At 50.8% G+C, this 22946-nt stretch overlaps 2 protein-coding genes across 2 annotated transcripts; both read right to left on the bottom strand.

Annotated features, from left to right (window-relative positions):
• Positions 1 to 504: 504 nt before the first annotated feature.
• Positions 505 to 1184, bottom strand: LOC125515898 (late embryogenesis abundant protein M17-like). The gene is made up of 2 exons (XM_048681385.1): positions 1035 to 1184; positions 505 to 937 (listed from the first exon to the last, which is right to left on the bottom strand). The coding sequence occupies exons 1-2, from the start codon at positions 1117 to 1119 to the stop codon at positions 717 to 719; spliced, it is 306 nt and encodes a 101-aa protein (XP_048537342.1). The 5' UTR covers positions 1120 to 1184; the 3' UTR covers positions 505 to 716.
• Positions 1185 to 3342: 2158 nt separating this feature from the next.
• On the bottom strand, positions 3343 to 6044 carry LOC125515789 (protein FLUORESCENT IN BLUE LIGHT, chloroplastic-like). The gene is made up of 5 exons (XM_048681289.1): positions 5841 to 6044; positions 5591 to 5736; positions 4965 to 5124; positions 4529 to 4846; positions 3343 to 3768 (listed from the first exon to the last, which is right to left on the bottom strand). Exons 1-5 carry the CDS (start codon positions 5962 to 5964, stop codon positions 3563 to 3565), a joined length of 954 nt encoding a protein of 317 aa, XP_048537246.1. The 5' UTR covers positions 5965 to 6044; the 3' UTR covers positions 3343 to 3562.
• Between the last annotated feature and the right edge of the window lie 16902 nt (positions 6045 to 22946).

A 22946-nucleotide genomic window follows, 5' to 3' on the forward strand; every position in this document is an offset into this window, starting at 1 on the left:
TTTGGGAGCATAAATTTGTCCGGAAACAGTTCATCAAAATATATATCATGGGATCTAGTTTTGAAGATTTCGACATGAGAAATGTGATGGTGTAAACGGTTTGTAACTTTGCATTGCCTGGTTCACGGGAATTTTCATTTTGAAAAAGCAAGTTTACGAATAAAAAGAACAAGCAACCAACCTCCCATGGCAAAAAGTACAACTTAACCAGTAATTTCGGTAAGAGTAATGCTACACGTACAAACGAGTTACAAACTTTTACAAAGAAGATTAATTTGACTGGTCAATAGGTGGCGAGGCGGCCCACTTTCCCTGAAAATTGGGGGGGGGGGCAAGTTTATGATTGGTTAGTAGATGAAAAAAATCTTAATCAGCGTGTAATTGCGTGTAACTCTTTGTATGTTTAGCATTATTGTTTCGGCAATCTCCGCGTAAACATGAAGGAGATTCAGTCCACGCGATCGATCGGAAACACAACAACACATTACATGCATGCATCCCCTCTTGCAAACTAAACACGCATCACATTTCTTATTATTCGAACCAAACAAAGAGGACTACGTACGTGCGTACGTAGCTACATACGTTCATCCGCGCACATACAAAGATCACATGAACTAAACCGGAGATTTATTTTATTCGAGAAGTACCCTGGAAGAAGCTAGCTTCCAGATCATGGCTCCTGCTTGCTAGCCAAGCCATAGCCAGCTAGCTAGCTAGTTGTGCACCTCAGTGCGGTCCATGGCCTCCGGGACGTCGTTGGCGGCCCGGCAGCACCGGATGCAGTCGCCGTGGTACCCACGGCGGCAGCAGCCCCACCGACCGCACGGCCCGTAGCCGCCGCCCCCGCGGCCCGGGTACCCTCCGCCTCGGCCGCCGCCACCCCAGCCGTCCTGGACGCCGGCACCGTTGGTGTCCACCTTCCCCTCCTTGTCATCTGCACGCGATCACACATATAAGAAGTTATGAACACGTACGCACGCGAATGCTGAAAATTATAAGAGGTGAAGAGCAGGGAAGACAATGGAGCTCACGAGTTTGCTCGGAGGCCGCGGCGGCGAGGAGGACGGCCGACGCGAGGAGAACGGCGAGCACGAAGAGAGCCTTGGTGGACGCCATTACCGGTCGATCTAACAAGAGCTAGCTAGATGGTGCAGTGAAGAGTGGAGGATGCGTTGCTCGTTTGTGGAGAGTGATGAGGAGGGTGAGGCTATTTATAGCGTCAAGCGAGGGCACAGGTAAGCATGGGAGCGGGAAGAGATGAGGAGTGGGCGAACGTGCATGCATGCAGCGATCAGATTCACGTGCATGCAGCGACCAGGCAATGCGAAGTCCTTCGACGGTTCGTGCAGATTCATATGCGCATCGTTGTGCACACACCAACACACGTATCCCTTACTTTGTTCCCCATGCGGATACTATACTTACTGACAATTTTTTAAATAAACTCATCATCCTCTGGGTCAACAAACTCCTCATCGGACGAATCCATCGTGCCTGTACAAATGTGAGAAAAAGTCTAATAAACGGTTTGGAGATTTATGACCTGTTCGGCAATCCACCAGCTCCGAGAATCTACGGAGTGGCTGTTTGCTCGCTTCAAGATTTTGAACTACAGCTCTGTCCGTTCTCGGAGCAGAGCTGTGGAACGGAGTGCCACCAAACAGGCCCTTAATCAAACAAATGGTGAGCGAGTTGCATGATGGCCAGAGTAGGGCATACCGGGGTGGGTGAGTGTGCACGTGTGTGTGGGGGTGGGGGGGTGGGGGGAGGGCACTCCGGGTAGGGGTAGCGGAGCCTAGGGTGGTCGCAGAATGGGGAGGGCGTAATGCAGACACAGACAGAATATGAGAGGAAAAAGGCGGGCCAAGGCGAAGGAATGGGGTTTTAGGGGCTTTCGGATAGCCCGGACAAATGGATTGTGTACAATTACACCGGCTTTTCTTCATTCGAGCGCTATCTGAACTGTTCGCCTGACCATATGAAACAATTTAGGGGTTCGATTGGAGAAGTTCTTACACGGTCATTAGGTGCTACTTGCCAATTTCAATGAGTACCAATTAACGACGTAGCTCGCATTGTGTCTGACGATTTTGTCACATGCTCTCCCAAGTTAAATGGAATAAATGTGTTCCGTTTCAAAAAATAATAATGAGAGTGAATTCTACTTTTTATCCTGTAGTTGTACATTTCTGACACATATTACCTCATTTAGTGAAACTTCTATCGAAATATCAGACTTTGGAGACTTTTAACACGGTTTTACCTTGGTTTTGCATTTTTCTAGATAGGAAAGGCTTGTTGCGTCAATGATTCGTAAAAAATATGTAAAGATCGAAGGGCATCATTGACGATCATCTTCAGACTTTTCTTGTCCATCTGTTTCATTCCTCCTCCTCATCCACATATTATTGGACCTCGAACGTCACCTCACACCTTGCCTGATAGACACATGTCAGAAAACAACGATTTGAAGCTTCCAAAAAGGGTATTATAGACGAATTTTCACTCGATCGGATAATTAGCGTCCCAAATGTACAACTACAAGGTAAAAAATGGAATTCACTTGAGAAAAAGGAAAAATCAATGGCAACAAATGGCGTACTGTACCCCCATGTACGTACGCGATCACATGGAGCACACAGCGGCACTGGTCCTACGACTACGAGCACACATCGGAGTGTCGGAGAGAGACCACTTCCCTTTGGCATCTCTGAATCGTAGTTTGAATTGGGTTGCCCCGCCTGCCTGCTTCTGATTCCCATGTTCGAGCCCATCATCCGTTGTCCTATCTGCACATACACGCATAACTTGGGCTGCTGCGGTGTCATTCAGCGAACCTACCCAGCTCACCAGGCTGCAAAACGAACCAGCTCGAACTCTGAAAAATACATTGATTACTACTTTAGTGATCTAAAAGCTCTTATATTAGTTTACGGAGGGAGTACATCCGTATGTAGTTTGTACTGAAATTTCTAAAAAAGACTTGTACTCCCTCTGTCTCATAATGTAAGACGTTTTTTGACAGGGAGTATATACAACATGTGTAAGAGAGTGATGCTCGTGTACGGTTAGCCAAGTTTATACTGTACTTGCACTTGATGAATGTCTCGATGGCGCTGAATAAAACAACCATTCAACAGCACCAGCTACCAACTGTTAGTCGACCATTACTCACTAGTCACTACTGCTCACTGTCAGCAGAGCAAACGCTCGAGGACTGTTGCTGTATCACGTGTCAGGATATGATACTCTGCGGTAGTCCTGAAGCCGCACAGTCAAGGAAATTTTCAACTAGATGGATCGCCAATCCTGCATGGAGAAGGACTCTGAACCCGCACATGCCATAGCACCATCGCAATTTATATACACAAGTAGAGAGGGACTCCTGATGGACAATTTAAGTGCTCCAACCAAGTTAAAAGACAAGCAAAATCGGCTCGTTTTCCGCCATATAGCAAGGAAGCAACCTTGACATCAGAAGCAGGGCAACGGAAGGGCTCTGGCGTGATCAGTCAGTAGGAAGAAGTTGAGTGTTTGATTTCCAACAACGTCGGAGCGCTCAATCGCGGGGCTGCAGCCTTGATATGTACTCGTCATACAGCTTCGCTGCTCCCTCCAAATCGCCGAGATCAGCGCAGCAGTCGGCTATCGCGCCGTAGGCCTCGGTGCAGCCAGAATCCTCGCCGGTCTCCTTTGATAGCGCCAGAACCTTGTAGTACCAGCTCATTGCTTCTCTGTACTGTCCCAACCTTTGCAGTGATGCGCCTAAGACAATAAATACCAAGCAAAATGAGGCGTCACAGTGGTTTGTTTACCAACAAACAATTAAGGTTAGTCTAAGCTGTCTCTAAATGAAGCACATGGCAGAAATCTGAACAAACAAACACACATGGAAAAGGTAGGTACATACAGATGTTCAAAGGGGACAGAGAAATGGTAATGTTTTCCAAGGGCATCGAATTTCTGTTATGTAAAAATGGAGAGTGCATCAATTCTAGGTCGATATAAATCTTGCTACTATACTTCAAATCAGTACTTGCTTAAAAGTAATTCCTGGTATATGCAAAAGTGAATGCCCCAAATTATGAAAGCAAACATACATGCAGATAAGATAATAATCCTCTCATGCACAGCTAAAGTGCAGAATCCCCATCTATTGGGACAAATAGGATGATGTTTTACTTACAAGTTTATTACTCTACGTGCAATTGCTCATTATGATTCCGTGCACTACAGAATCTATTCAAGTAGGGAGCAGGAATACAATTGCTTGCAGGAGTAACTTAAACGTAAGGATGGGGAAAATGCAACCTAGCTGAAACAAAATCATACATTACACTTATTTCTTGGGATATTCAGACATTCTGCTATTCTACAAGTTAGTCACCAACACTGTAGCGGCCTAACCACAGAATTATACTTACAATGGTGGAGGGTCAGTATTAATTAAATGCACTTTTGTTTATCAGTGAACAAAAACAATGTGATGCATGATTTTGATTATCAGGAACGGGAAGAAATAAACCTAATCCCCGCGCAGCTTTCTTCTCCTCAAAGCGATCCCCTATGCTTTCTGCAAGCTCCAGAGCCGTCTTGAACTCCACTACCGCCTTATCAAGGTCCTGATTCCTCATATAATTCTTCCCATTTTTCAAATTTACCACCAACTGCTGCTTCCTGGGATCAACAATAACCTCAATTTCTCCTGCTCTCCCTACAGGCGCATAAGTAAGGCCAGGAGCAAACGATTCAATCTGCGCCTGCCTTCTAAGAGCAGTATTAATCTGACGAAGTTGATTGTTCAATCGCTTCAGTTCGTCCTTTCTTTGCCGTGCTAATAATCCTAGAATGTAACATCGGAGAGGGAAAAAAAATAGCACAGCATGAAACGTCTCTCTTCATCAACTATACATAATAGATACTATCAGTTATGCCTGTGGGCATTGGTTTGAGCGTCTTACCACCCACGGCAGCTCCTATTAGAGCGACGGCAATGAAAATCGGCATATTGGCAAAAGAACTAGTTGGTTGACATGTCTCAGCTGATGCCTCAAGAGGCATTATGAGCATCGACATTGTTGAAAGAACAGCAGTTTTCAGCAGGCTAGCATGCGCAGTTTTCTGCAGGCATAGATTATACAGGCAGATAGTAAAGCACAGTCAATAGCAGAGCTGCATCACAACGTAACGGAAAAAACAGAGTAACAACTAACAACATAAGTAAAGAATGTACATTCTGAACATGATTGTGATTCACTCTTGAAATGCTACCACTAAAAGTTGCTTCAAAATATGATGGCTGTGTTCGCTGTGCTCCCACGCAAGAACATGGCGCGTCTCCCTCGGGCGGGAGAAACCTCGTTTATTTTAGCTGCCCAGCAGATTTTTTTTTTTTACCAATGCCTGGAATTGGAGTCCCCATCTATCCCACAGTCCACAGCCATGTTCATAGACTCTCACCAAGAAACGCAATGCTCTATTTGGGTGCTTGGGCATCAGTTCACTAACTCTACAGTTTACACCATGACTGAATTCATTTGGTTATCTTGAGTCCATAGCAACCCAAACCCCAAAGAATCGTTCGTACCTGGTGATCAGCAAGGATTAGCCCGAGCGCGCGCGTCATCTGCCACGCCTCCCCATTGCTGGCATCGAGGTGCGCGAAAACGCCGCCGCCACCGCCGCGAGCCCGATGAAGGGGCAGGGGACCGAATCGGAGCGGAACCGCCGCGTCTGCTCCCACATGGAGACGGCGGCATGAATAAATCGATGCGACGCTAGCAGAGTGGCATATATGTATAGTAGAATCGGGAGCGTTAAGAGTACGAGGGGCTCACCGCAGAGACGGCCGACGCCGGCGACACGGACGGGTAGAAGAAGAGAGGGACCGGGAGGGCGTCGGTAAGGGTGGCCGGCGCGGCGGTGGGCTGCCGCGCCCCGGTAAGAGGCCGCCGCCTGCATCGCCGGCTCCGGCGGCGCCTCGCGTTGGCTAAGCGGCCGTAGGTGTGGAAGAGTGGGGAACTGGGGGATGGTGGTGTCACGTGACACGCGCCTGCTGAATTGGAACGGCTTGGGAGGTGTGAATGGGCCCGTGGGCTGTGGCACATAGTTTCAGTTCTACCTCCGTCTTTGACTTGCTAGCCGGATAATCCTATTCGAACGCATTTTTTTTAAGAAACACTAACTTTATTAATAGTCATAACAATTACAGGTACACTGATGTGAACCTAAGATCAAAGAAATACAAAGTAACTCTTATGGCTAAGACTTACAATAAAATCTCTTGTAAACACCTTATTTGCGGTATCAATCTTTGCTCGAAAAAGTATTCCAAAGACTTCAGTAAAGAGTCCGCAATTAGACGCATATAGGTACCTACTTAGCGACCGAGCGCATAAACCCGCAGGCCTTATGTACATTTTGGGCCGGCTCGTTCACTTTTTTCGGTTCTGTACCGTTTTTTTGTGTGTTCTTTCTTATGGTATTTTTTCGCCCTTTACTTTATTTTTCAAGTTTTTGTATTTTTCCCTGTTTGTTCTTAATTTTAGTTTCATTTTTACTTTTTATTAATTGTTTATAAATCATGAATATTTTTCAGATTCGCCGACCATTATTATGAAATCATGAACTTTTTCCAATTTGTGAACATTTTTTTTACAAATTTATGAATATTCTTTTGAAAACCTGGAATATTTTTTGTGAATCGGCAAACATTTATTAAAATTGAGGAAATATTTAGGAAATTCATGAAGATTGTTTTTCTTTGACGAATTGTTTTCAATTGCATGATTATTTTCTATATTGATAAACTTTTTCTGTAATTCATAAACATTCTCTGGATTTTCAAATGCTTTTTCAGAAATCATGAACATTGCTGAATTCACAAACATCTTTTAAAATTCACTAGCATTTTCTTAATACACAAACATTTTTCCAAAATCGTGAACATTTTTTAATTTCCCAAACATTTTTTCAAAATCGTGATCATATTTTGAATTTGCAAAAAATGAGCACACGGTCATTTTATGATTTGTTGCATAAAAAAATAAAAAAAGTCAGTTTAGAACTTTTTGAAATATGTAATTATCTCTACTACTTAAGAAGAACGTAAGGTTCCCATTTCACCTTTATTCCCGCCACCCCTTCGTCCAGCCTGTATGATAATCAATCACCTTAATTTACTTACCTTCTGAACCAATTCCACTTTTTTTTAAACGGAGGCAAAAGATTTGCCTCGTCGATTAATTAAGAAGAAGAGAATTTCCCGGTTAATTAACAGAAAACCGGGCGAAAACCGATACATATAGATCATATGCGGACTACTCGCTAAGAAAGAAACTCCATGGCCTCACGGTCAACCCAACAAACGTACCTAACACGCAACAACCACAAACCCTTGCACTTCTATGTCGCAAAGAAACCCTCAACAAAACCAATGTTGAATACATCAGACGCCAAGAAATCCACGTAGACGAGCCACTCGGAGATGGAGAACGAAGAGACTGAGTATCCTCCATTAAGCAGCCGCAGACGCCTTATCAATGGCGCCACTCTTCTTACCTATGTTTCTGAGAGCCTTCTTCACCTTCTTTATTTTGCCTATAGAAACCTCATCCACTAGGAGGCAAGCAATCACATTGCGAGACCCAGGACAAGTTGCCTCCAAGGAGGCGAGCAAACGGTCAAGCTTTTTCACGAAGACCACCTCGTCAATACGTGCCAACATAGCGTCACTGTCAAAAGATGGGCGACCGAATAGGCTTCGGCGCCTCAGAAGTAGCTGCCAAAGCACCTATCTCATCAACCTCGGCACCCACGGATGCCACCTAGGCAACAACCTCAGGTGAGAGAGCAACAGCAACGTCCAAACCTCCACGGTCCACATAGGCGAGTGGCTGACTGGGCTCCAACGACAATGGTGAGGTCGCAGTAGGCATCGCCAAGTCCCCTCCAAGCGACCCCATCTCCTTAGGAAGCACCGTCGAAATAGGCGAAGTGGGTTTCCCACAAAGTTTCTGCAACTCAGGCATAATCTGCAGCACCGGAGCCACGACCTCGACAACGGCTTCCCTCCCAGAAGCAATCGGCACGACGGGCAACGGCAACCGACAAGATGTAGCACGAGGGGAGAGATCTCCATACATGCCTGCTTCCCCATCGGTAGAACCAACCAGGATCTCAGGGGACGAGAACAAATCAGGGGCAACCCCAATCTAAAACTCAGGCAGCGAAGACACATCCGGCACCACCTCAAGTTTGGCGAGAGTGGCCTCCACTCTCACCAAAACACTCCCGACTCGCGCAACACAGTCACGAAGCTCAGTGCGAAGCAGCTCGGTCTCCTCCGCCAACCCGACTTGCTGAGCCGAGACAAACTGGAACTGCACGTCTGTCATGGAGACATCACTGGTGGATGGAGGCGGTGGAGCATGACATTGGGCCGGTGAAGCTTGGTGGACATGCTTCTTAGCACAGCAGAAGCGGGCGATGTGCCCAGATCGAAGGTAGTTCGTGCATCGGATTCGATCCCTGCAGGAGTGTGCATAGTGACCTCAACAGAGGCATAGGAAACACATGTCTCTCAACCACGCCGGCGGAGGACGCCACATATTGATAGCAGGGCGACGGAAAGGAACGGAAGTCGAGCGGCGCCCTCTCGAGACAAGCTGCCATCCCGCCAATGCATTCCCACTTGGAGCTTGAGACACAGGGGCTTCCGGCGATGCCTCGCGGTCGAAACATCCTCTCCAATCTCCCCAACCTGGACGCACTGGAGGCGCCTGAATGACGTGTCCGTCGCCCGCAACAACATCGTGGGAAGTTACAGCAGTGGGCACTCCGTTGTCCTCGTCCGAAATGGGGCCATCATAGGCAGCTCCCTGAAGGCTGTTGTATCCAGCAGCAACGACGGCCGGCGTGGTACGCGTCGGAGTTGCCAGGACCAGATCGGACCTGGCCGGCATCTTGGTTGTGGAGGGAAGCTTGCGTGAGGCAAAGCGTTCCCGCACTGCCGGGTCGGCCTTGCGGGAGGCGAGGTAGGCTGCAGCGACGTCTTCGGCAGAGGGCGACAGCGGATGGGCTGGGGTAGTGCCGACAGAAGGAGCCTGAGAGGCCAGTATCGTCGGAGCGGGAGCGTTGACAGGAGCAGCCGAGGTGGCCTCCACCGCCCGAGCGGGGTCGCTGGCAGGAGGAGCCGGAGAGGCCCGAGCGGCTGCCAACATTGTAGCGGGGAGGACATCGGCCAGAGGGGCCGTGGCGGCCGCCGACGTTGGAGCGTGGGGAGCCATGACAGCTTGATGGACGGGGAGGAGAGCTGGCGGAGGAGAGAGAGCACGCGACGGGGATTCCGAATCTGGTCTCGCTGGACGCGGAGCAGGCCAGAGCCAGGAGATCAGGCCGGCGGCGGCCGCGCGGCCACGCGCGCGAGCGCTTTCGCCATAGCTCCACCGAGATTTGTTTTACCTTGTTCAATTCCACTTTAATATACTTACTAAACTTCTGATCAAAATATAAGGTAATTCACGGGCAGAATTTAATGAACATTTATTTACACAATCGTATTATTATTGATAGGTAAATCACAAGCTAACGTACTAGAATATTTCTATCCCATTGTAACGTATGGGCATTGTTCTAGTTTAAAGAAGAAAAAACAGGAAAGCAAAAAAACAGGGCGCCACACACATGAACCGGCCAAAAGAAGCGCGTGGGGGAAGGAGGGTGTGCACTGGCACGTTCGCCGATGCCTTGCGCGCCAAATAGGAGGTCCCTTACTGGCCCGCTCATATTTTGGGTCATATTTTGACAATGATTTCAACTAATATAATATAAGTTATGCGTAGCAAAATTAATATCATTGAATACTATCTTCAATTATGAATTCAATAATATTTTTTTTCTATGACATGCATAAACATTTTTCTAGTTAAATATGTGGTCAAACTTTTTTTTACGGGAAAAAATGTGGTCGAACTTTGATCCAAAATCCGATAGGTACTAATAAACACATATAGAGATAGTAATACCACGTAAGGAAATGGAGGACGTAGATGACATAGATAGTTGAGAAAGAGAGAGTGTATTTTTACTTCCGTAGAAAGTCTCCTTTTTACGAAAAGGATTAAATTATTATAAAAATTCATCGGAAGTACAAAACATCTCAAACATAATAAAAATTAGAGGAACGCCCGTGTGTTGCAACGGGACCACATTAACTTTAAGAGTTCAATATTAATATCATACATATCAAGTGACACTGGCGATCTTTTTGGCCATCAAATCCTCACACACACACTCTCTTCCTCCCTCTTCCTCACTCTCTCTCCCTCCCTCTTCCTCACTCTCTCTCCTCCTCTCCTTCTCTCTCTCTAACACACACACACCCATCTTATTAGGTAAGGGACCATAATCCATCTATTTCACACACACACTAGTGCATAACAATATGGATCATGTGTATTATATTTGCCACCACAACTAAAGGCCTGATGAAGACATGTACCTAGGGTAGGGACACGGACCTGACCGAAGAGTCCTACTCTAGGACATCCCTGGGAGAAATCACCTTTCAATCGACTTGAAGGCACCCACTCGACAGGTTCAAGACACTCGACCAAGAAGCTATCACTCGACCATGAAGCTAATCACTCGACTTCCAGGAGACCTACAGTCACTCCGCAGGCAAACGGTCAGCTGTTAAGTAGTCTTTATGGTCATCATAGCACTTTATTAGATGCGTTACCAGTAACGCCCAATCTTAAATGTACCTTAAACCCTGCATTACTGAGGGCAGGAGGGGGCCGGCGAACTCTATATAAGCCACCCCCCTCCTCAGTATGAGGGGTTCGCACCCCTGTAATCTATACACGCATAATCCAGTCGACCGCCTCCGGGCTCCGAGACGTAGGGCTATTACTTCCTCCGAGAAGGGCCTGAACTCGTAAACCTTGCGTGTAACAACTTCCCAATAGCTAGGATCTCGCCTCTCCATACTCACCCCCCTACATCACTGTCAGAGTTAGAACCACGACAGTTGGCGCCCACCGTGGGGCTGGAATCTTAGCGCTTAGTTGGAGAAGTTGTGATTTTTCTCGATCCCTTTGATCATGTTTTCTTGCGGAGTTTTGGTGGAGGGCCGCGAGATCCGTCTCGGCGCGCTCACCTTCATCGTCGACGACTCCGCCTGGCTTCAGGAGGCACCGCTCGACATCGACGCGCTCCCCGTCCGCGGTGCGACACATTTCCGCGCATGCGTTCGTGGCGTCCTCCTGCGGCAACCGTCGACCCAATATGGGTCGGCCCCCGTATCGTCTCCCCGCCCTGTCTCCCACCAGCGCAAGCGCTCCGGTCGGTCAAGACTTCAGCGATGGGTGAGGCACGCCGTGGCCCGCCAATCGGCAGCCCCGCAAGTCGCGGCCATCGAGCCCGTCGAATCCCTCTACGGCCTGTTTGACCTGTCGACTGGCTCCGTGGAGACCGCATCCGAGTGCGACAGCAGCGATCCAACGGCTGAGGTTCTGGCGGTCGATGGAATACACAGTCCCCCTGGTTTCCCTCGCACTGATGGAGGCGCGGGTGGGGGCGATCCGTCGCATCCCCACGACGAGTATCTCCCCGAACCTCTCACGTCATTACAGCGAGAGGAGCTTCGCCGCCGGAACATGGACGCGCTCCGCACTCCTATCGTCGGAGATACCCCCGAGGCCCGAGCCTTGGAGGACACGCGTTTGGCCAACTTGGCCGAGCGCACTCGACTGGAGAATCTCCAGCGAGCGCTCGACGAGCAAGCGCGCCGGCCGGCTCCCGAGTCCAGTCGACGCCAGCTCTTCCCGCCGACGCAGGTATATCGAACCCCAGTTCAGAATTTGGCCGCTGCAGCCCGTATAGCAAAATCGATTCAGCCCTCCCAGTCGGAGGCTGGCAGGGGCTTGTTACAGATCAGAGCATTGCTCCGGGCGGCGGGAGACCAGAATTCCGCTGTCTCACAATCGCGGAATAGGATCCACAGTCGGTCTGTCGCAACAGATACAGTCGAGTCAGCTCACAGCCCGAGATCTCCCCCGAGGCGTGAGGGACGTGGTGGTCAGCTTGATCAGTACAGGAGGAATGAACAGTATGATCACCGATTCGACCGTGATGGTCGACGTCGAGTGCCAACCCCTCCCCCGAGGAGTTGGTCGTATGCGCCTCGACGGCAAGATGACAGACGCCCTCATAGTGTTGGGCAGAGGATTCCAGTCGACCCCAGAGACCCAGGCTTTGATGCGAGATCCATCCTCGTTCAAGGTTTGGTTGACAGGAACAGAGCTCATCGAGAAGGCCACAACAGAGATGCGCCTGCCAGCAACAGAGTACGCGCTTCAGGACCAGAGTGTTTCAGTCGAGCCATCAGAGCCGCAGTGATTCCTCCCAATTTCAGGTTGGCGACTGGAATCGGCAAGTTCACCGGTGAATCTAAGCCTGACACCTGGCTCGAAGATTACCGAGTGACTGTGCAGATTGGCGGTGGCAATGACGAGGTGGCCATGAAGCATTTGCCTCTCATGTTAGAGGGCTCGGCCAGAGCATGGCTAAATCAGTTGGCACCCAGCAGCATTTACACTTGGGAGGACCTCTCCCGAGTGTTTATCACAACCTTTGAAGGAACATGCAAGCGACCTGCAGGCCTAACCGAGCTGCGATCTTGTGTGCAGAAGCCGAATGAAACTCTGAGGGAATACATCCAGAGGTGGATCACGCTGCATCACTCGGTTGAGAACGTGCCAGACCATCAAGCAGTTTGTGCCTTCAAGGAAGGTGTTAAATACAGAGAGTTGAATCTGAAGTTCGGTCGAACTGGAGAGATGTCTCTGAATCGGATGATGGAGATTGCCACCAAGTATGCTAACGGAGAAGACGAAGATCGACTCCGGAGTGGCAAGCAGAAAGCAGTCGCCCAGGAAACTGGAGGCAATTCCAGTCGGAAGCAGAAGCGGAAGGCCGAGCCAGCCGCTCCTGGAGAGGCCCTGGCCGTAGCCCAGGGAAACTTCAAGGGAAAACCCAAGGGCACCTGGAAGCCCAAAAAAGTCAAGGATCAAGACGGAAATGATGTTTTGGATCTGCCATGTCACATCCACACCAAGAAGGATGAAGAGGGTAATTTTATTTACCCAAAGCATACCACTCAACAGTGTCGACTCCTGATCCAGCAGTTCCAAGGAAAACAGTCCAAGGATAAGGAAAAAGAGTCGGACAGAGTCGAGGACAAGGAAGACAGTGACGATGGATACCCCCAAGTCAATTCCACCCTGATGATTTTTGCCAATGTCGAAAGCAAAAGTCGACTGAAAGTCATTAATCGAGAGGTGAACATGGTTGCCCCGGCAACACCCAGTTACCTGAAGTGGTCTCAGACTGCCATCACGTTCGACCAGTCTGATCACCCAACGCACATTGCCACCCCCGGGAGGCAAGCTTTGGTGGTCGACCCAATTGTTGAAGGCACTCGACTGACTAAGGTCCTGATGGATGGAGGCAGTGGCCTGAACATATTGTATGCTAAAACATTGAAAGGAATGGGCATTCCGATGTACAGACTCAGCACCAGTAACATGAGTTTCCATGGAGTCATTCCTGGGAAGAAAGCCCAATCACTCGGCCAGATCGCTCTTGATGTGGTTTTTGGTGATTCAAAGAATTACCGCAAGGAAAAGTTGACATTCGAGGTCGTGGACTTCCAAAGTGCTTATCACGCCATTCTGGGCAGGCCAGCTTACGCACGCTTCATGGCCCGGCCATGTTACGTGTACCTCAAACTGAAGATGCCTGGCCCCAAAGGTGTGATCACTGTCACAGGCAATCGGAAGAAGGCGGAAGAGTGCTTTCAGAAGGGCTCAAAGATTGCAGATGCTCAGATGGCAGTGGTCGAGCTGCAAGAGTACCAAAAGACTGCCGACCCAAGCGAGTTGCTACGAGCCAAGAAGCCTGCTTCAGAATCAGCTTTTCAGTCGTCCGGTGAAACAAAAACAGTCGACATTCACCCAACCGACCCCGACGCTGCCCCGACTCACATCTCAACGACGCTTGACTCCAAATAGGAAGAAGCGCTCATCCAGCTCCTTCGTGAGAACTGGGACATCTTCGCATGGAAACCCTCCGACATGCCTGGAGTTCCCAGGGGGCTGGCTGAGCACCGTCTACGGGTCGACCTAAAATTCAAGCCTGTGAAGGAACATCTTCGACGGTCCGCCGTCCAGAAGAAGCAAGCCATTGGCGAGGAAGTGGCTCGGCTCTTAGCAGCAGGGTTCATCCGAGAAATTTACCACTCCGAGTGGCTCGCCAATGTCGTCATGGTCCCCAAGAAGGACAAGTCACTTCGCATGTGCATTGATTTCAAACATATCAATCGGGCCTGCCCGAAAGATCATTTTCCTCTCCCTCGCATCGACCAAATAGTCGACTCGACTGCGGGATGCGAGAGATTGTCTTTTCTAGATGCTTATTCCGGATACCATCAGATCCGTCTGTATGGACCCGACGAAATCAAAACAGCTTTCATCACCCCATTCGGATGCTTCTGTTATGTCACCATGCCGTTCGGCCTCAAGAACGCCGGAGCCACGTTCATGAGAATGATTCAGAAGTGTTTACTCACTCAAATTAGTCGAAATGTGGAGGCATACATGGATGATATTGTGGTCAAGTCACGGAAAGGTTCCGACCTGCGAGCTGACCTTGCCGAAACCTTTGCCAACCTCAGGAGGTATGATATCAAGCTCAATCCATCAAAGTGCACATTCGGAGTTCCAGGCGGAAAGTTACTCGGTTTTCTCGTTTCCGAACGAGGGATCGACGCCAATCCTGAGAAAATTGGCACCATACTCCGGATGAAGCGTCCTGTACGCGTGCACGATGTCCAAAAGCTTACAGGCTGCTTGGCCGCTTTAAGTCGATTCATTTCTCGTCTCGGTGAAAAGGCGTTGCCTCTCTACCGACTGATGAAGAAGTCTGACAAGTTCGAGTGGACCGCAGAAGCTGACGCAGCGTTTGCAGAACTCAAAGCTCTGCTCTCCACCCAGCCGGTGCTTGCTGCCCCAATCAGCAAAGAGCCTCTGCTGCTGTACATTGCGGCCACAGGACAAGTTGTCAGTACAGTACTCACGGTCGAGCGGGAAGAAGAAGGAAAGGCCTTTAGAGTTCAGCGCCCAGTCTATTATCTGTCTGAAGTTTTGACCCCTTCAAAACAAAGATACCCTCACTACCAGAAGCTTGTATATGGGATTTACATGACCACGAAGAAGGTTGCACATTACTTCTCTGACCACGCCATTACAGTCGTCAGCGACGCCCCACTGTCAGAGATACTGCATAACAGAGATGCAACTGGTCGAGTGGCCAAGTGGGCGATTGAACTCCTTCCCTTAGATATCAGGTTCAAAGCAAAGAAGGCTATCAAGTCCCAAGCAATCGCAGATTTCATCGCCGAGTGGATTGAACAGCAACTTCCGACTCAAGTTCACTCGGAGCACTGGACCATGTTTTTCGACGGATCTAAGATGCTGAATGGTTCCGGTGCTGGGGTAGTTCTAGTCTCCCCCCGAGGAGATAAGCTCAGATATGTTCTCCAGATTCACTTCGATTCCTCCAACAATGAAGCAGAGTATGAAGCACTTTTGTATGGGTTGCGCATGGCCATTTCACTCGGCGTCCGTCGCCTCATGGTCTATGGCGACTCAGATTTGGTGGTTAATCAGGTGATGAAGGAGTGGGACGTCAGAAGTCCAGCTATGACTGGTTATTGCAATGCAGTGAGAAAGCTAGAAAAGAAATTCGAGGGGTTAGAGCTTCATCACATCCCCCAACTAAAAAACCAAGCAGCTGATGACCTGGAAAAGATAGGCTCCAAGCGAGAAGCCATTCCCAGCAACGTGTTTTTGGAGCACATCCGCTCGCCGTCAGTCCAGGAAGATCCTTTCACAGAAGAAGCCCCACAGCCGAAAAGTGCCACAGATCCGACTGAAGTCGAAGTTCCTGCTGTGGTCGACCTGATCATGGAAGTCTTGGCCATCACTCCCGACTGGACGATACCATACATCGCGTATATCCTAAGGAAAGAGCTCCCAGAGGACGAGGAAGAGGCTCGACAGATCGTCCGCCGATCCAAGGCCTTCACAGTCATAAAGGGGCAGTTGTATAGAGAAAGTGCGACTGGAATCGGTCAGAAGTGCATAACTCCGGAAGAAGGTCAGATGATCCTTGATGAGATCCATTCGGGGACCTGCGGTCACCATGCGTCCTCCCGAACCATTGTGGCCAAAGCATACCGAGCGGGATTTTACTGGCCAAGAGCAAATGAGATGGCAAAGGAGATAGTTGACAAGTGTGAGGGGTGTCAGTTCTACTCCAACATGTCCCACAAACCCGCATCAGCCCTGAAGACCATTCCACTCGTCTGGCCCTTCGCTGTCTGGGGACTGGACATGGTCGGCCCTCTGAGAACAGGCAGGAGCGGTTTCACCCATGTGCTTGTGGCAGTCGACAAGTTTACCAAGTGGATTGAAGCTAAACCCATCAAGAACCTCGATGCTGGCACTGCTATTAGTTTCGTCAGAGGACTAACATTCAGATATGGAGTCCCTCACAGCATCATCACCGACAATGGGTCAAACTTCGATTCGGACCAGTTCAGAGCTTTTTGCGCCTCTCAAGGCACACGAGTCGACTACGCGTCGGTCGCGCATCCTCAGTCGAATGGGCAAGCTGAAAGAGCAAATGGTCTGATTCTTAAAGGACTGAAACCTCGGCTGATGCGTGATCTCAAGCACACGGCAGGTGCTTGGGTCGACGAGTTTCCGTCAGTTCTGTGGGGATTGAGGACCACCCCTAACCGGTCGACTGGAAGAACTCCGTTCTTTCTGGTTTATGGAGCCGAAGCGGTTCTGCCAAGTGATCTTCTTCACAACGCGCCCCGAGTCGAGCTTTACACCGAAGATGAAGCAGAACAGGCCCGGCAAGACGCAGTCGACCTCCTCGAAGAAGAGAGGGAGATGGCCATGATCAGATCGACCATTTATCAGCAAGACTTGCGTCGATTCCACGCCCGGAATGTGAAGAGTCGAGCCTTCCAAGAAGGAGATTTGGTCCTCCGAGTGGATCAACAGAAACCACACAAGCTTGCTCCCACTTGGGAAGGTCCCTTCATCATCACCAGAGTCCTCCACAACGGGGCGTATCACCTCTACAATGTTGATCGCCAGATTGACGAGCCGCGAGCTTGGAATGCGGAACTACTCCGCCCCTTTTACACTTAAGTTCCTTCCCATAAAGATGTAATAAGAGAAACTTCCGCAGTTCATTTTTATCAAAGTCAAGAGTGTTCCAATGATTGCTGTCACTTTTGTTTACATACGAGAACCCCCAGCGGGTGACTTAGCCGCGAACCCGTTTCGCCTAAGTTCAAAAAAAATCCTACCGAGTGGAGAGCAAACCTCCCACTCGGGGGCTTAGCTGCAGTCCAGCACTCGCCTAAGTTCTCCCACGCAGAGACACTTAGCTGCAGTCAGCACTCGCCTAAGTTTGAAAAATCCTACCGAGTGGAGAGCAAACCTCCCACTCGGGGGCTTAGCTGCAGTCCAGCACTCGCCTAAGTTCTCCTACGAAGAGACTTAGCTGGTCAGCACTCGCCTAAGTTTGAAAAATCCTACCGAGTGGAGAGCAAACCTCCCACTCGGGGGCTTAGCTGCAGTCCAGCACTCGCCTAAGTTCTCCTACGAAGAGACTTAGCTGCGGTCAGCACTCGCCTAAGTTTGAAAAATCCTACCGAGTGGAGAGCAAACCTCCCACTCGGGGGCTTAGCTGCAGTCCAGCACTCGCCTAAGTTCTCCTACGAAGAGACTTAGCTGCGGTCAGCACTCGCCTAAGTAGTTTGAAAAATCCTACTGAGTGGAGAGAAAACCTCCCGCTCGGGGGCTTAGCTGCAGTCCAGCACTCGCCTAAGTTCTCCTACGCAGAGACTTAGCTGCAGTCAGCACTCGCCTAAGTTTGAAAAATCCTACCGAGTGGAGAGCAAACCTCCCACTCGGGGGCTTAGCTGCAGTCCAGCACTCGCCTAAGTTCCCCTACGCAGAGACTTAGCTGCAGTCAGCACTCGCCTAAGTTTGAAAAATCCTACCGAGTGGAGAGCAAACCTCCCACTCGGGGGCTTAGCTGCAGTCCAGCCCTCGCCTAAGTTCTCCTACGAAGAGACTTAGCTGCGGTCAGCACTCGCCTAAGTTTGAAAAATCCTACCGAGTGGAGAGCAAACCTCCCACTCGGGGGCTTAGCTGGAGTCCAGCACTCGCCTAAGTTCTCCTACGAAGAGACTTAGCTGCGGTCAGCACTCGCCTAAGTTTGAAAAATCCTACCGAGTGGAGAGCAAACCTCCCGCTCGGAGACTTAGCTGCAGCCCAGCGCTCGCCTAAGTGTGAAACACTTCTCATGTCCCGAGGACGACGAGAGGCAGGTCGACTGCCACCTTCTCCTTCGGAGCTGCACCACAGACACAAAGTTACTTCGAGTGAAGATCAAATCCCACTCGACGGGTCATCCACAAAGAGATTCAAAGACAAATCAAGTTCAAATAAAGCCTAAAATATCCGAGAGACCTCAGATCGAAGTACTCGAGCCCACAGCTCGGCAGAGTTTAACTGTTACACTTCCACTCGGCATTCCGAGGCAAATTTAAGGCAGAGTTTAACGGATTACAAAATACACTCGGCATCCCGAGGCAAGTTTTCTCATTCCTCAGGAGGAGGAGGACTGGCAGGGGCGACAAACTCATCCAAGTCGATCCCATCTGCGATGCGGGTAGCAGCAGCAATAAATGTCTCCATGAAGTCCTGGAAGTTGTGCTTCCTCGTGTTGGCAACTTGGATGGCGGCCAGCTTCTCCTCCCGCGCCTCCTTGCAATGGACGCGGGCCAGAGACAGAGCCACGTCGGCACCACACCGAGCTGAAGACTTCTTCCACTCTTGCACTCGGTCAGGGATTCCGTTGAGTCGAGTCATCAGAGACTCGAGATCGTTCTGGAGTGTGGACTCCGGCCAAAGCGTCGGGTCGATCCGCGTCATGGAAACCTTCAGTCGAGCCAAATAATCCACGACGCCGTCAACGCGGGATTCCAGTCGGAGCAGGTTCATGGCAGCTTCGTCTTGCACCGGAGAGTTGATTGGATCCAAACCTGTTTCGATCCGCCCGGTCTCCTCTTCGAAGTTCTGGCAAAGTTCTGCATGCACGGCCCAAGGATAAGTCAAATTTCATAAAACTGAGTCGACACAAAAAGAACCAGTCGGAACTGATTGTGCACCTTCGAGCTTGATGTACAGCTTCTTGGCAAAGCTCCCTAAGTAGCTCTCCAGGTCGTCTCTCCTGCGAGCGACGCTTTCCATCTTCTCGCTCAGGGTGAGGTGCTCCTTCTTCCAACGCGAACACTCCCTGTTGGCTTCCTTCAGAGCGGTCTTCAACTTGGTGTTCTCCCCTTCTAATTGGTCGACCGAAGCCAGCTTCTGAGCGGCCAGAGCGGTCTTGTCATCAGCCTCCTTACGGGCAGCAGCCAAGTCCTGATCCTTCTTCTCTAGAGCTTCTTTCAGTTTTTCTGCAAAAAATGACGATTGAGTCGGAGAAAGCGAAAAGATACTCAAGCCTAAAAACCAACCAGTCGACAAAGGTGTCTTACCTGCGGCGCCGTCTCTGACATTCTGCAGCTCTGTCCTGGCCAGCTCTAGATCAAGGTTCATTTGAATTTGCTGCTTCTCCAAGTCAGCCAATCGGGTTCCAAGATCACAAGATTTCTGAAGTCAAAGAGGAGGAGTTACAATTTCAGTAAAAAGGAAAAAGCAACAAAGGCAGTAAATACTAAGACTACGGTCGACTGCCAGCAGTCCACCATAGTCTCGGGGACTACACCCAGTGGGTGCACTTAGCGTGCCCCCACCGGTTCCTATCCCACTCGACCGTTCCCTGAAGTCGAGTCCAAGACAAGCTGCTTCCGAGCAGTTAAGAGACAATAACAGAGTTTCTAAGACTACAGCCGAAGCAAAACATTCGACAGTAGCCTCGGGGGCTACACCCAGTGGGTGCACTCAGCGTGCCCCCACAGTAAAAAAGAAGAAGAGAAAAGACGTCGACTGCCCGCAGTCGACGAGGTTCCATTCGGCACGACCCGATCAGACAGAGCGAAGAAACTCAACTACGACTCAATTTAAAAAGACTACAGTCGACTGCCAGCAGTCGACCGCAGTCTCGGGGACTACACCCAGTGGGTGCACTTAGCGTGCCCCCACTCGTCCAAGAATCGGCAAAAACACCCAGTGGGTGTACAAACTTAAAGATCTTCGGAAAAGACATTGCTCTGAAGAGCCCAGCTTGCGTCGTAAGCCGCCTGGCAAGCCTCCCGAGCCACTTTTACCTGCTCCATCATGACTCCAGCCTGGCGTACAACCTCCTTCGCAGCAGCCGCTTGGTCCTCAGGGACGGGGTACGCAGCAAAAAGCGAAGACGGATCTGCAGTCGACGCTGAAGGCTGCACACTCGTCAAAGGAACAGCGAAAGTCACGGAAGCCCGAGTGGGTTCGCCATCATCCCGAACTGCAGCCTCAGGCGCGGGAGTGGATTGCGGAGCCTTGCCAGCCAACACCTTCTTCTTCCTCTTCACCCTCAGTGGTGTGTCGTCGTCGTCGTCCGAAAGGTCGATAACATGAGGAGGAGCTGCAAGGAAAACATTCAATCGACCAACACTTCAGTCGACTCGTAAGCAGGACGACAGTGATCGTACTAGGGTTGGAGGTGACAGCGTCCTCCATCTCTTGGTCGTCGTTCCTGGCGGAGACCTTAGAAGTTGCACCACTGCAAATCTCGAAAGTTAGTCAGTTGGCCCAGTGAATCGACCAAGGATCCGTCCACAGTCGACAAAGGAAAGCAAGTGTCGTTGTTACCCCGAAATGGTGGGAACAACTATCTTCATTTTTTGGCAAGGCCTTGGGCGGCTTAGATGGCGCCGTTCGTGGGTGCTTGGGAGCCTTCCCGGTCGGCGGAGGAGAAGAAGTCCGAGGGCGTTTCGACGCCTGCCCAACAGGAGCGGCCGCCTTGCCACGTTCCTGCGCTGGATCGTGGGCGAGCTTGGACCGTCCCTCCGGGCGGGAGGGTTCAACCTCCTCCTCCTCCTCACTGGAGAAGATGTCGTCGCCCTCCTCTCCCTCACCGTCAGACTCCCACTCGACCTGGTCGTCCCCGCTCTCGCCTCCGCTCCCCTCACCTTCCTCGGTCGGCCCTTGTGCCCCGTTGGGCGTCGAGTACATCTCGGTGGTAGCCTGGAGGACAACGGACAGGATGAAAGTCAGTCGACTCACACAAAGAAGACTAATACAGAAGGCCAGATATCCGACACAAAGACATACCTGATCCACTTCATATGAGTTGTCGAGTGGAATCACCCTTCTGGCTCCTCGGGGGTTGTCTTTGTTCCCCGTGATGCTTGACAGCCACCCCTCCAGCATCTCATCGGTGACCTCCTCCGGGTGGATCCGAGTGGTGTCGTCAAGGCCAGAATACAGCCACATCGGATGGTCTCGCGCCTGGAGCGGTTGGATGCGCCTCTGGAGAAAGACCTCTAACAGGTCCATCCCAGTCACCCCCTCACGGACAAGTTCAACCACTCGACCCGCCAATACCTTGACTTGGGCACTTTCCTCCGGCGTGACCTTCAGAGAGATAGGCTTCTCGGCTCGGTCGAGTGAAAAAGGAGGAAGACCGGTCGACTGCCCGGGGGTCGCCTGGTCCTGGCAGTAGAACCAGGTCGACTGCCAGCCGCGGACTGACTCTGGGAAGGTGATAGAGGGGAAACAGCTCTTCCCCCTCGTCTGGATCGCCAGACCCCCGCACAACTGGATGACTTGCGTCTTCTCGTCACTCGACTTGGCCTTCTTCACCGACTGGGAGCGGCAAGTAAAGATATGCTTGAAAAGCCCCCAATGCGGACGGCAACCCAGGAAGGCCTCGCACATGGAAATGAACGCGGCAAGGTAGACTATGAAATTGGGGGTAAAGTGATGAAGCTGCGCTCCGAAGAAATTCAAGAAGCTCCGGAAGAATGGATGGGGAGGCAGAGAAAACCCTCGGTCGATGTGGGTGGCTAGGAGCACGCACTCACCGTCGCGGGGTTGCGGCTCAATCTCCCTCCCCGGGAGACGCGCGGCCTCGTGGGGAATGGCTCCTCCCTCGACCATGTCGTCGAGATCTTCCTGTCGGAGCACCGATGGCATCCAATCGCCCTGAATCCAACCCTTGGGCAGGGTGGTCCGGGAGGAAGATCCACCTCGCGAAGACTTCTTTCCTTTCCCCGCCGCCGCCGCCTTCTTCGCACGCTCCAAAGCAGTGGTCTTGCCCTTCACCATCGTCGCCGGCGAGGTCTCGCACGGGCTAACGGTGCTAGGGTACGGCCGAGGGTCGCAGGAGAGCTGGCGAAGGGAGAGAGGAAGGAAGAAAGAAGGAAGCAGAAGAGAAGCGCACGGCTTGGAAACCCCGAGCCGGCAACTTATAAGGGGCTGCTCCCGAGTGACTGACCGGTAGGCCCAGGCAGCCCAGTCAAATCCCGCAACAGACGCGCGCGCAGTACGTGGCAAAAAAGGCGACGCGAGGATCGAGGAGTTTCCGCTTTTTCACTTCCGATTACTGCGGCCACTCCCGTCCCGCGCGCTTCCCAAAATCCAAATCCCGTGAGATCCGCGGGCCGCAGAGCCGCTTGCCAAAAACAGAGTATCCCGCTCGTACCAACACTCGGCATGTCGCAAGCAAGGATATTCACTCGACGGAAGGCCTGGAATGGATCAAGGCGACTGAAAAAGGTTGGCACCGTCATCCGTGACGATTGTCCCGAAACGAGGCGCTCACATAGCCCGAAGAACCAGTCAGAAAGATCTCCAACTCTTTCC

Source organism: Triticum urartu, chromosome 6 (assembly GCF_003073215.2).
Source record: "Triticum urartu cultivar G1812 chromosome 6, Tu2.1, whole genome shotgun sequence".
Taxonomy (NCBI): Eukaryota; Viridiplantae; Streptophyta; class Magnoliopsida; order Poales; family Poaceae; genus Triticum; species Triticum urartu.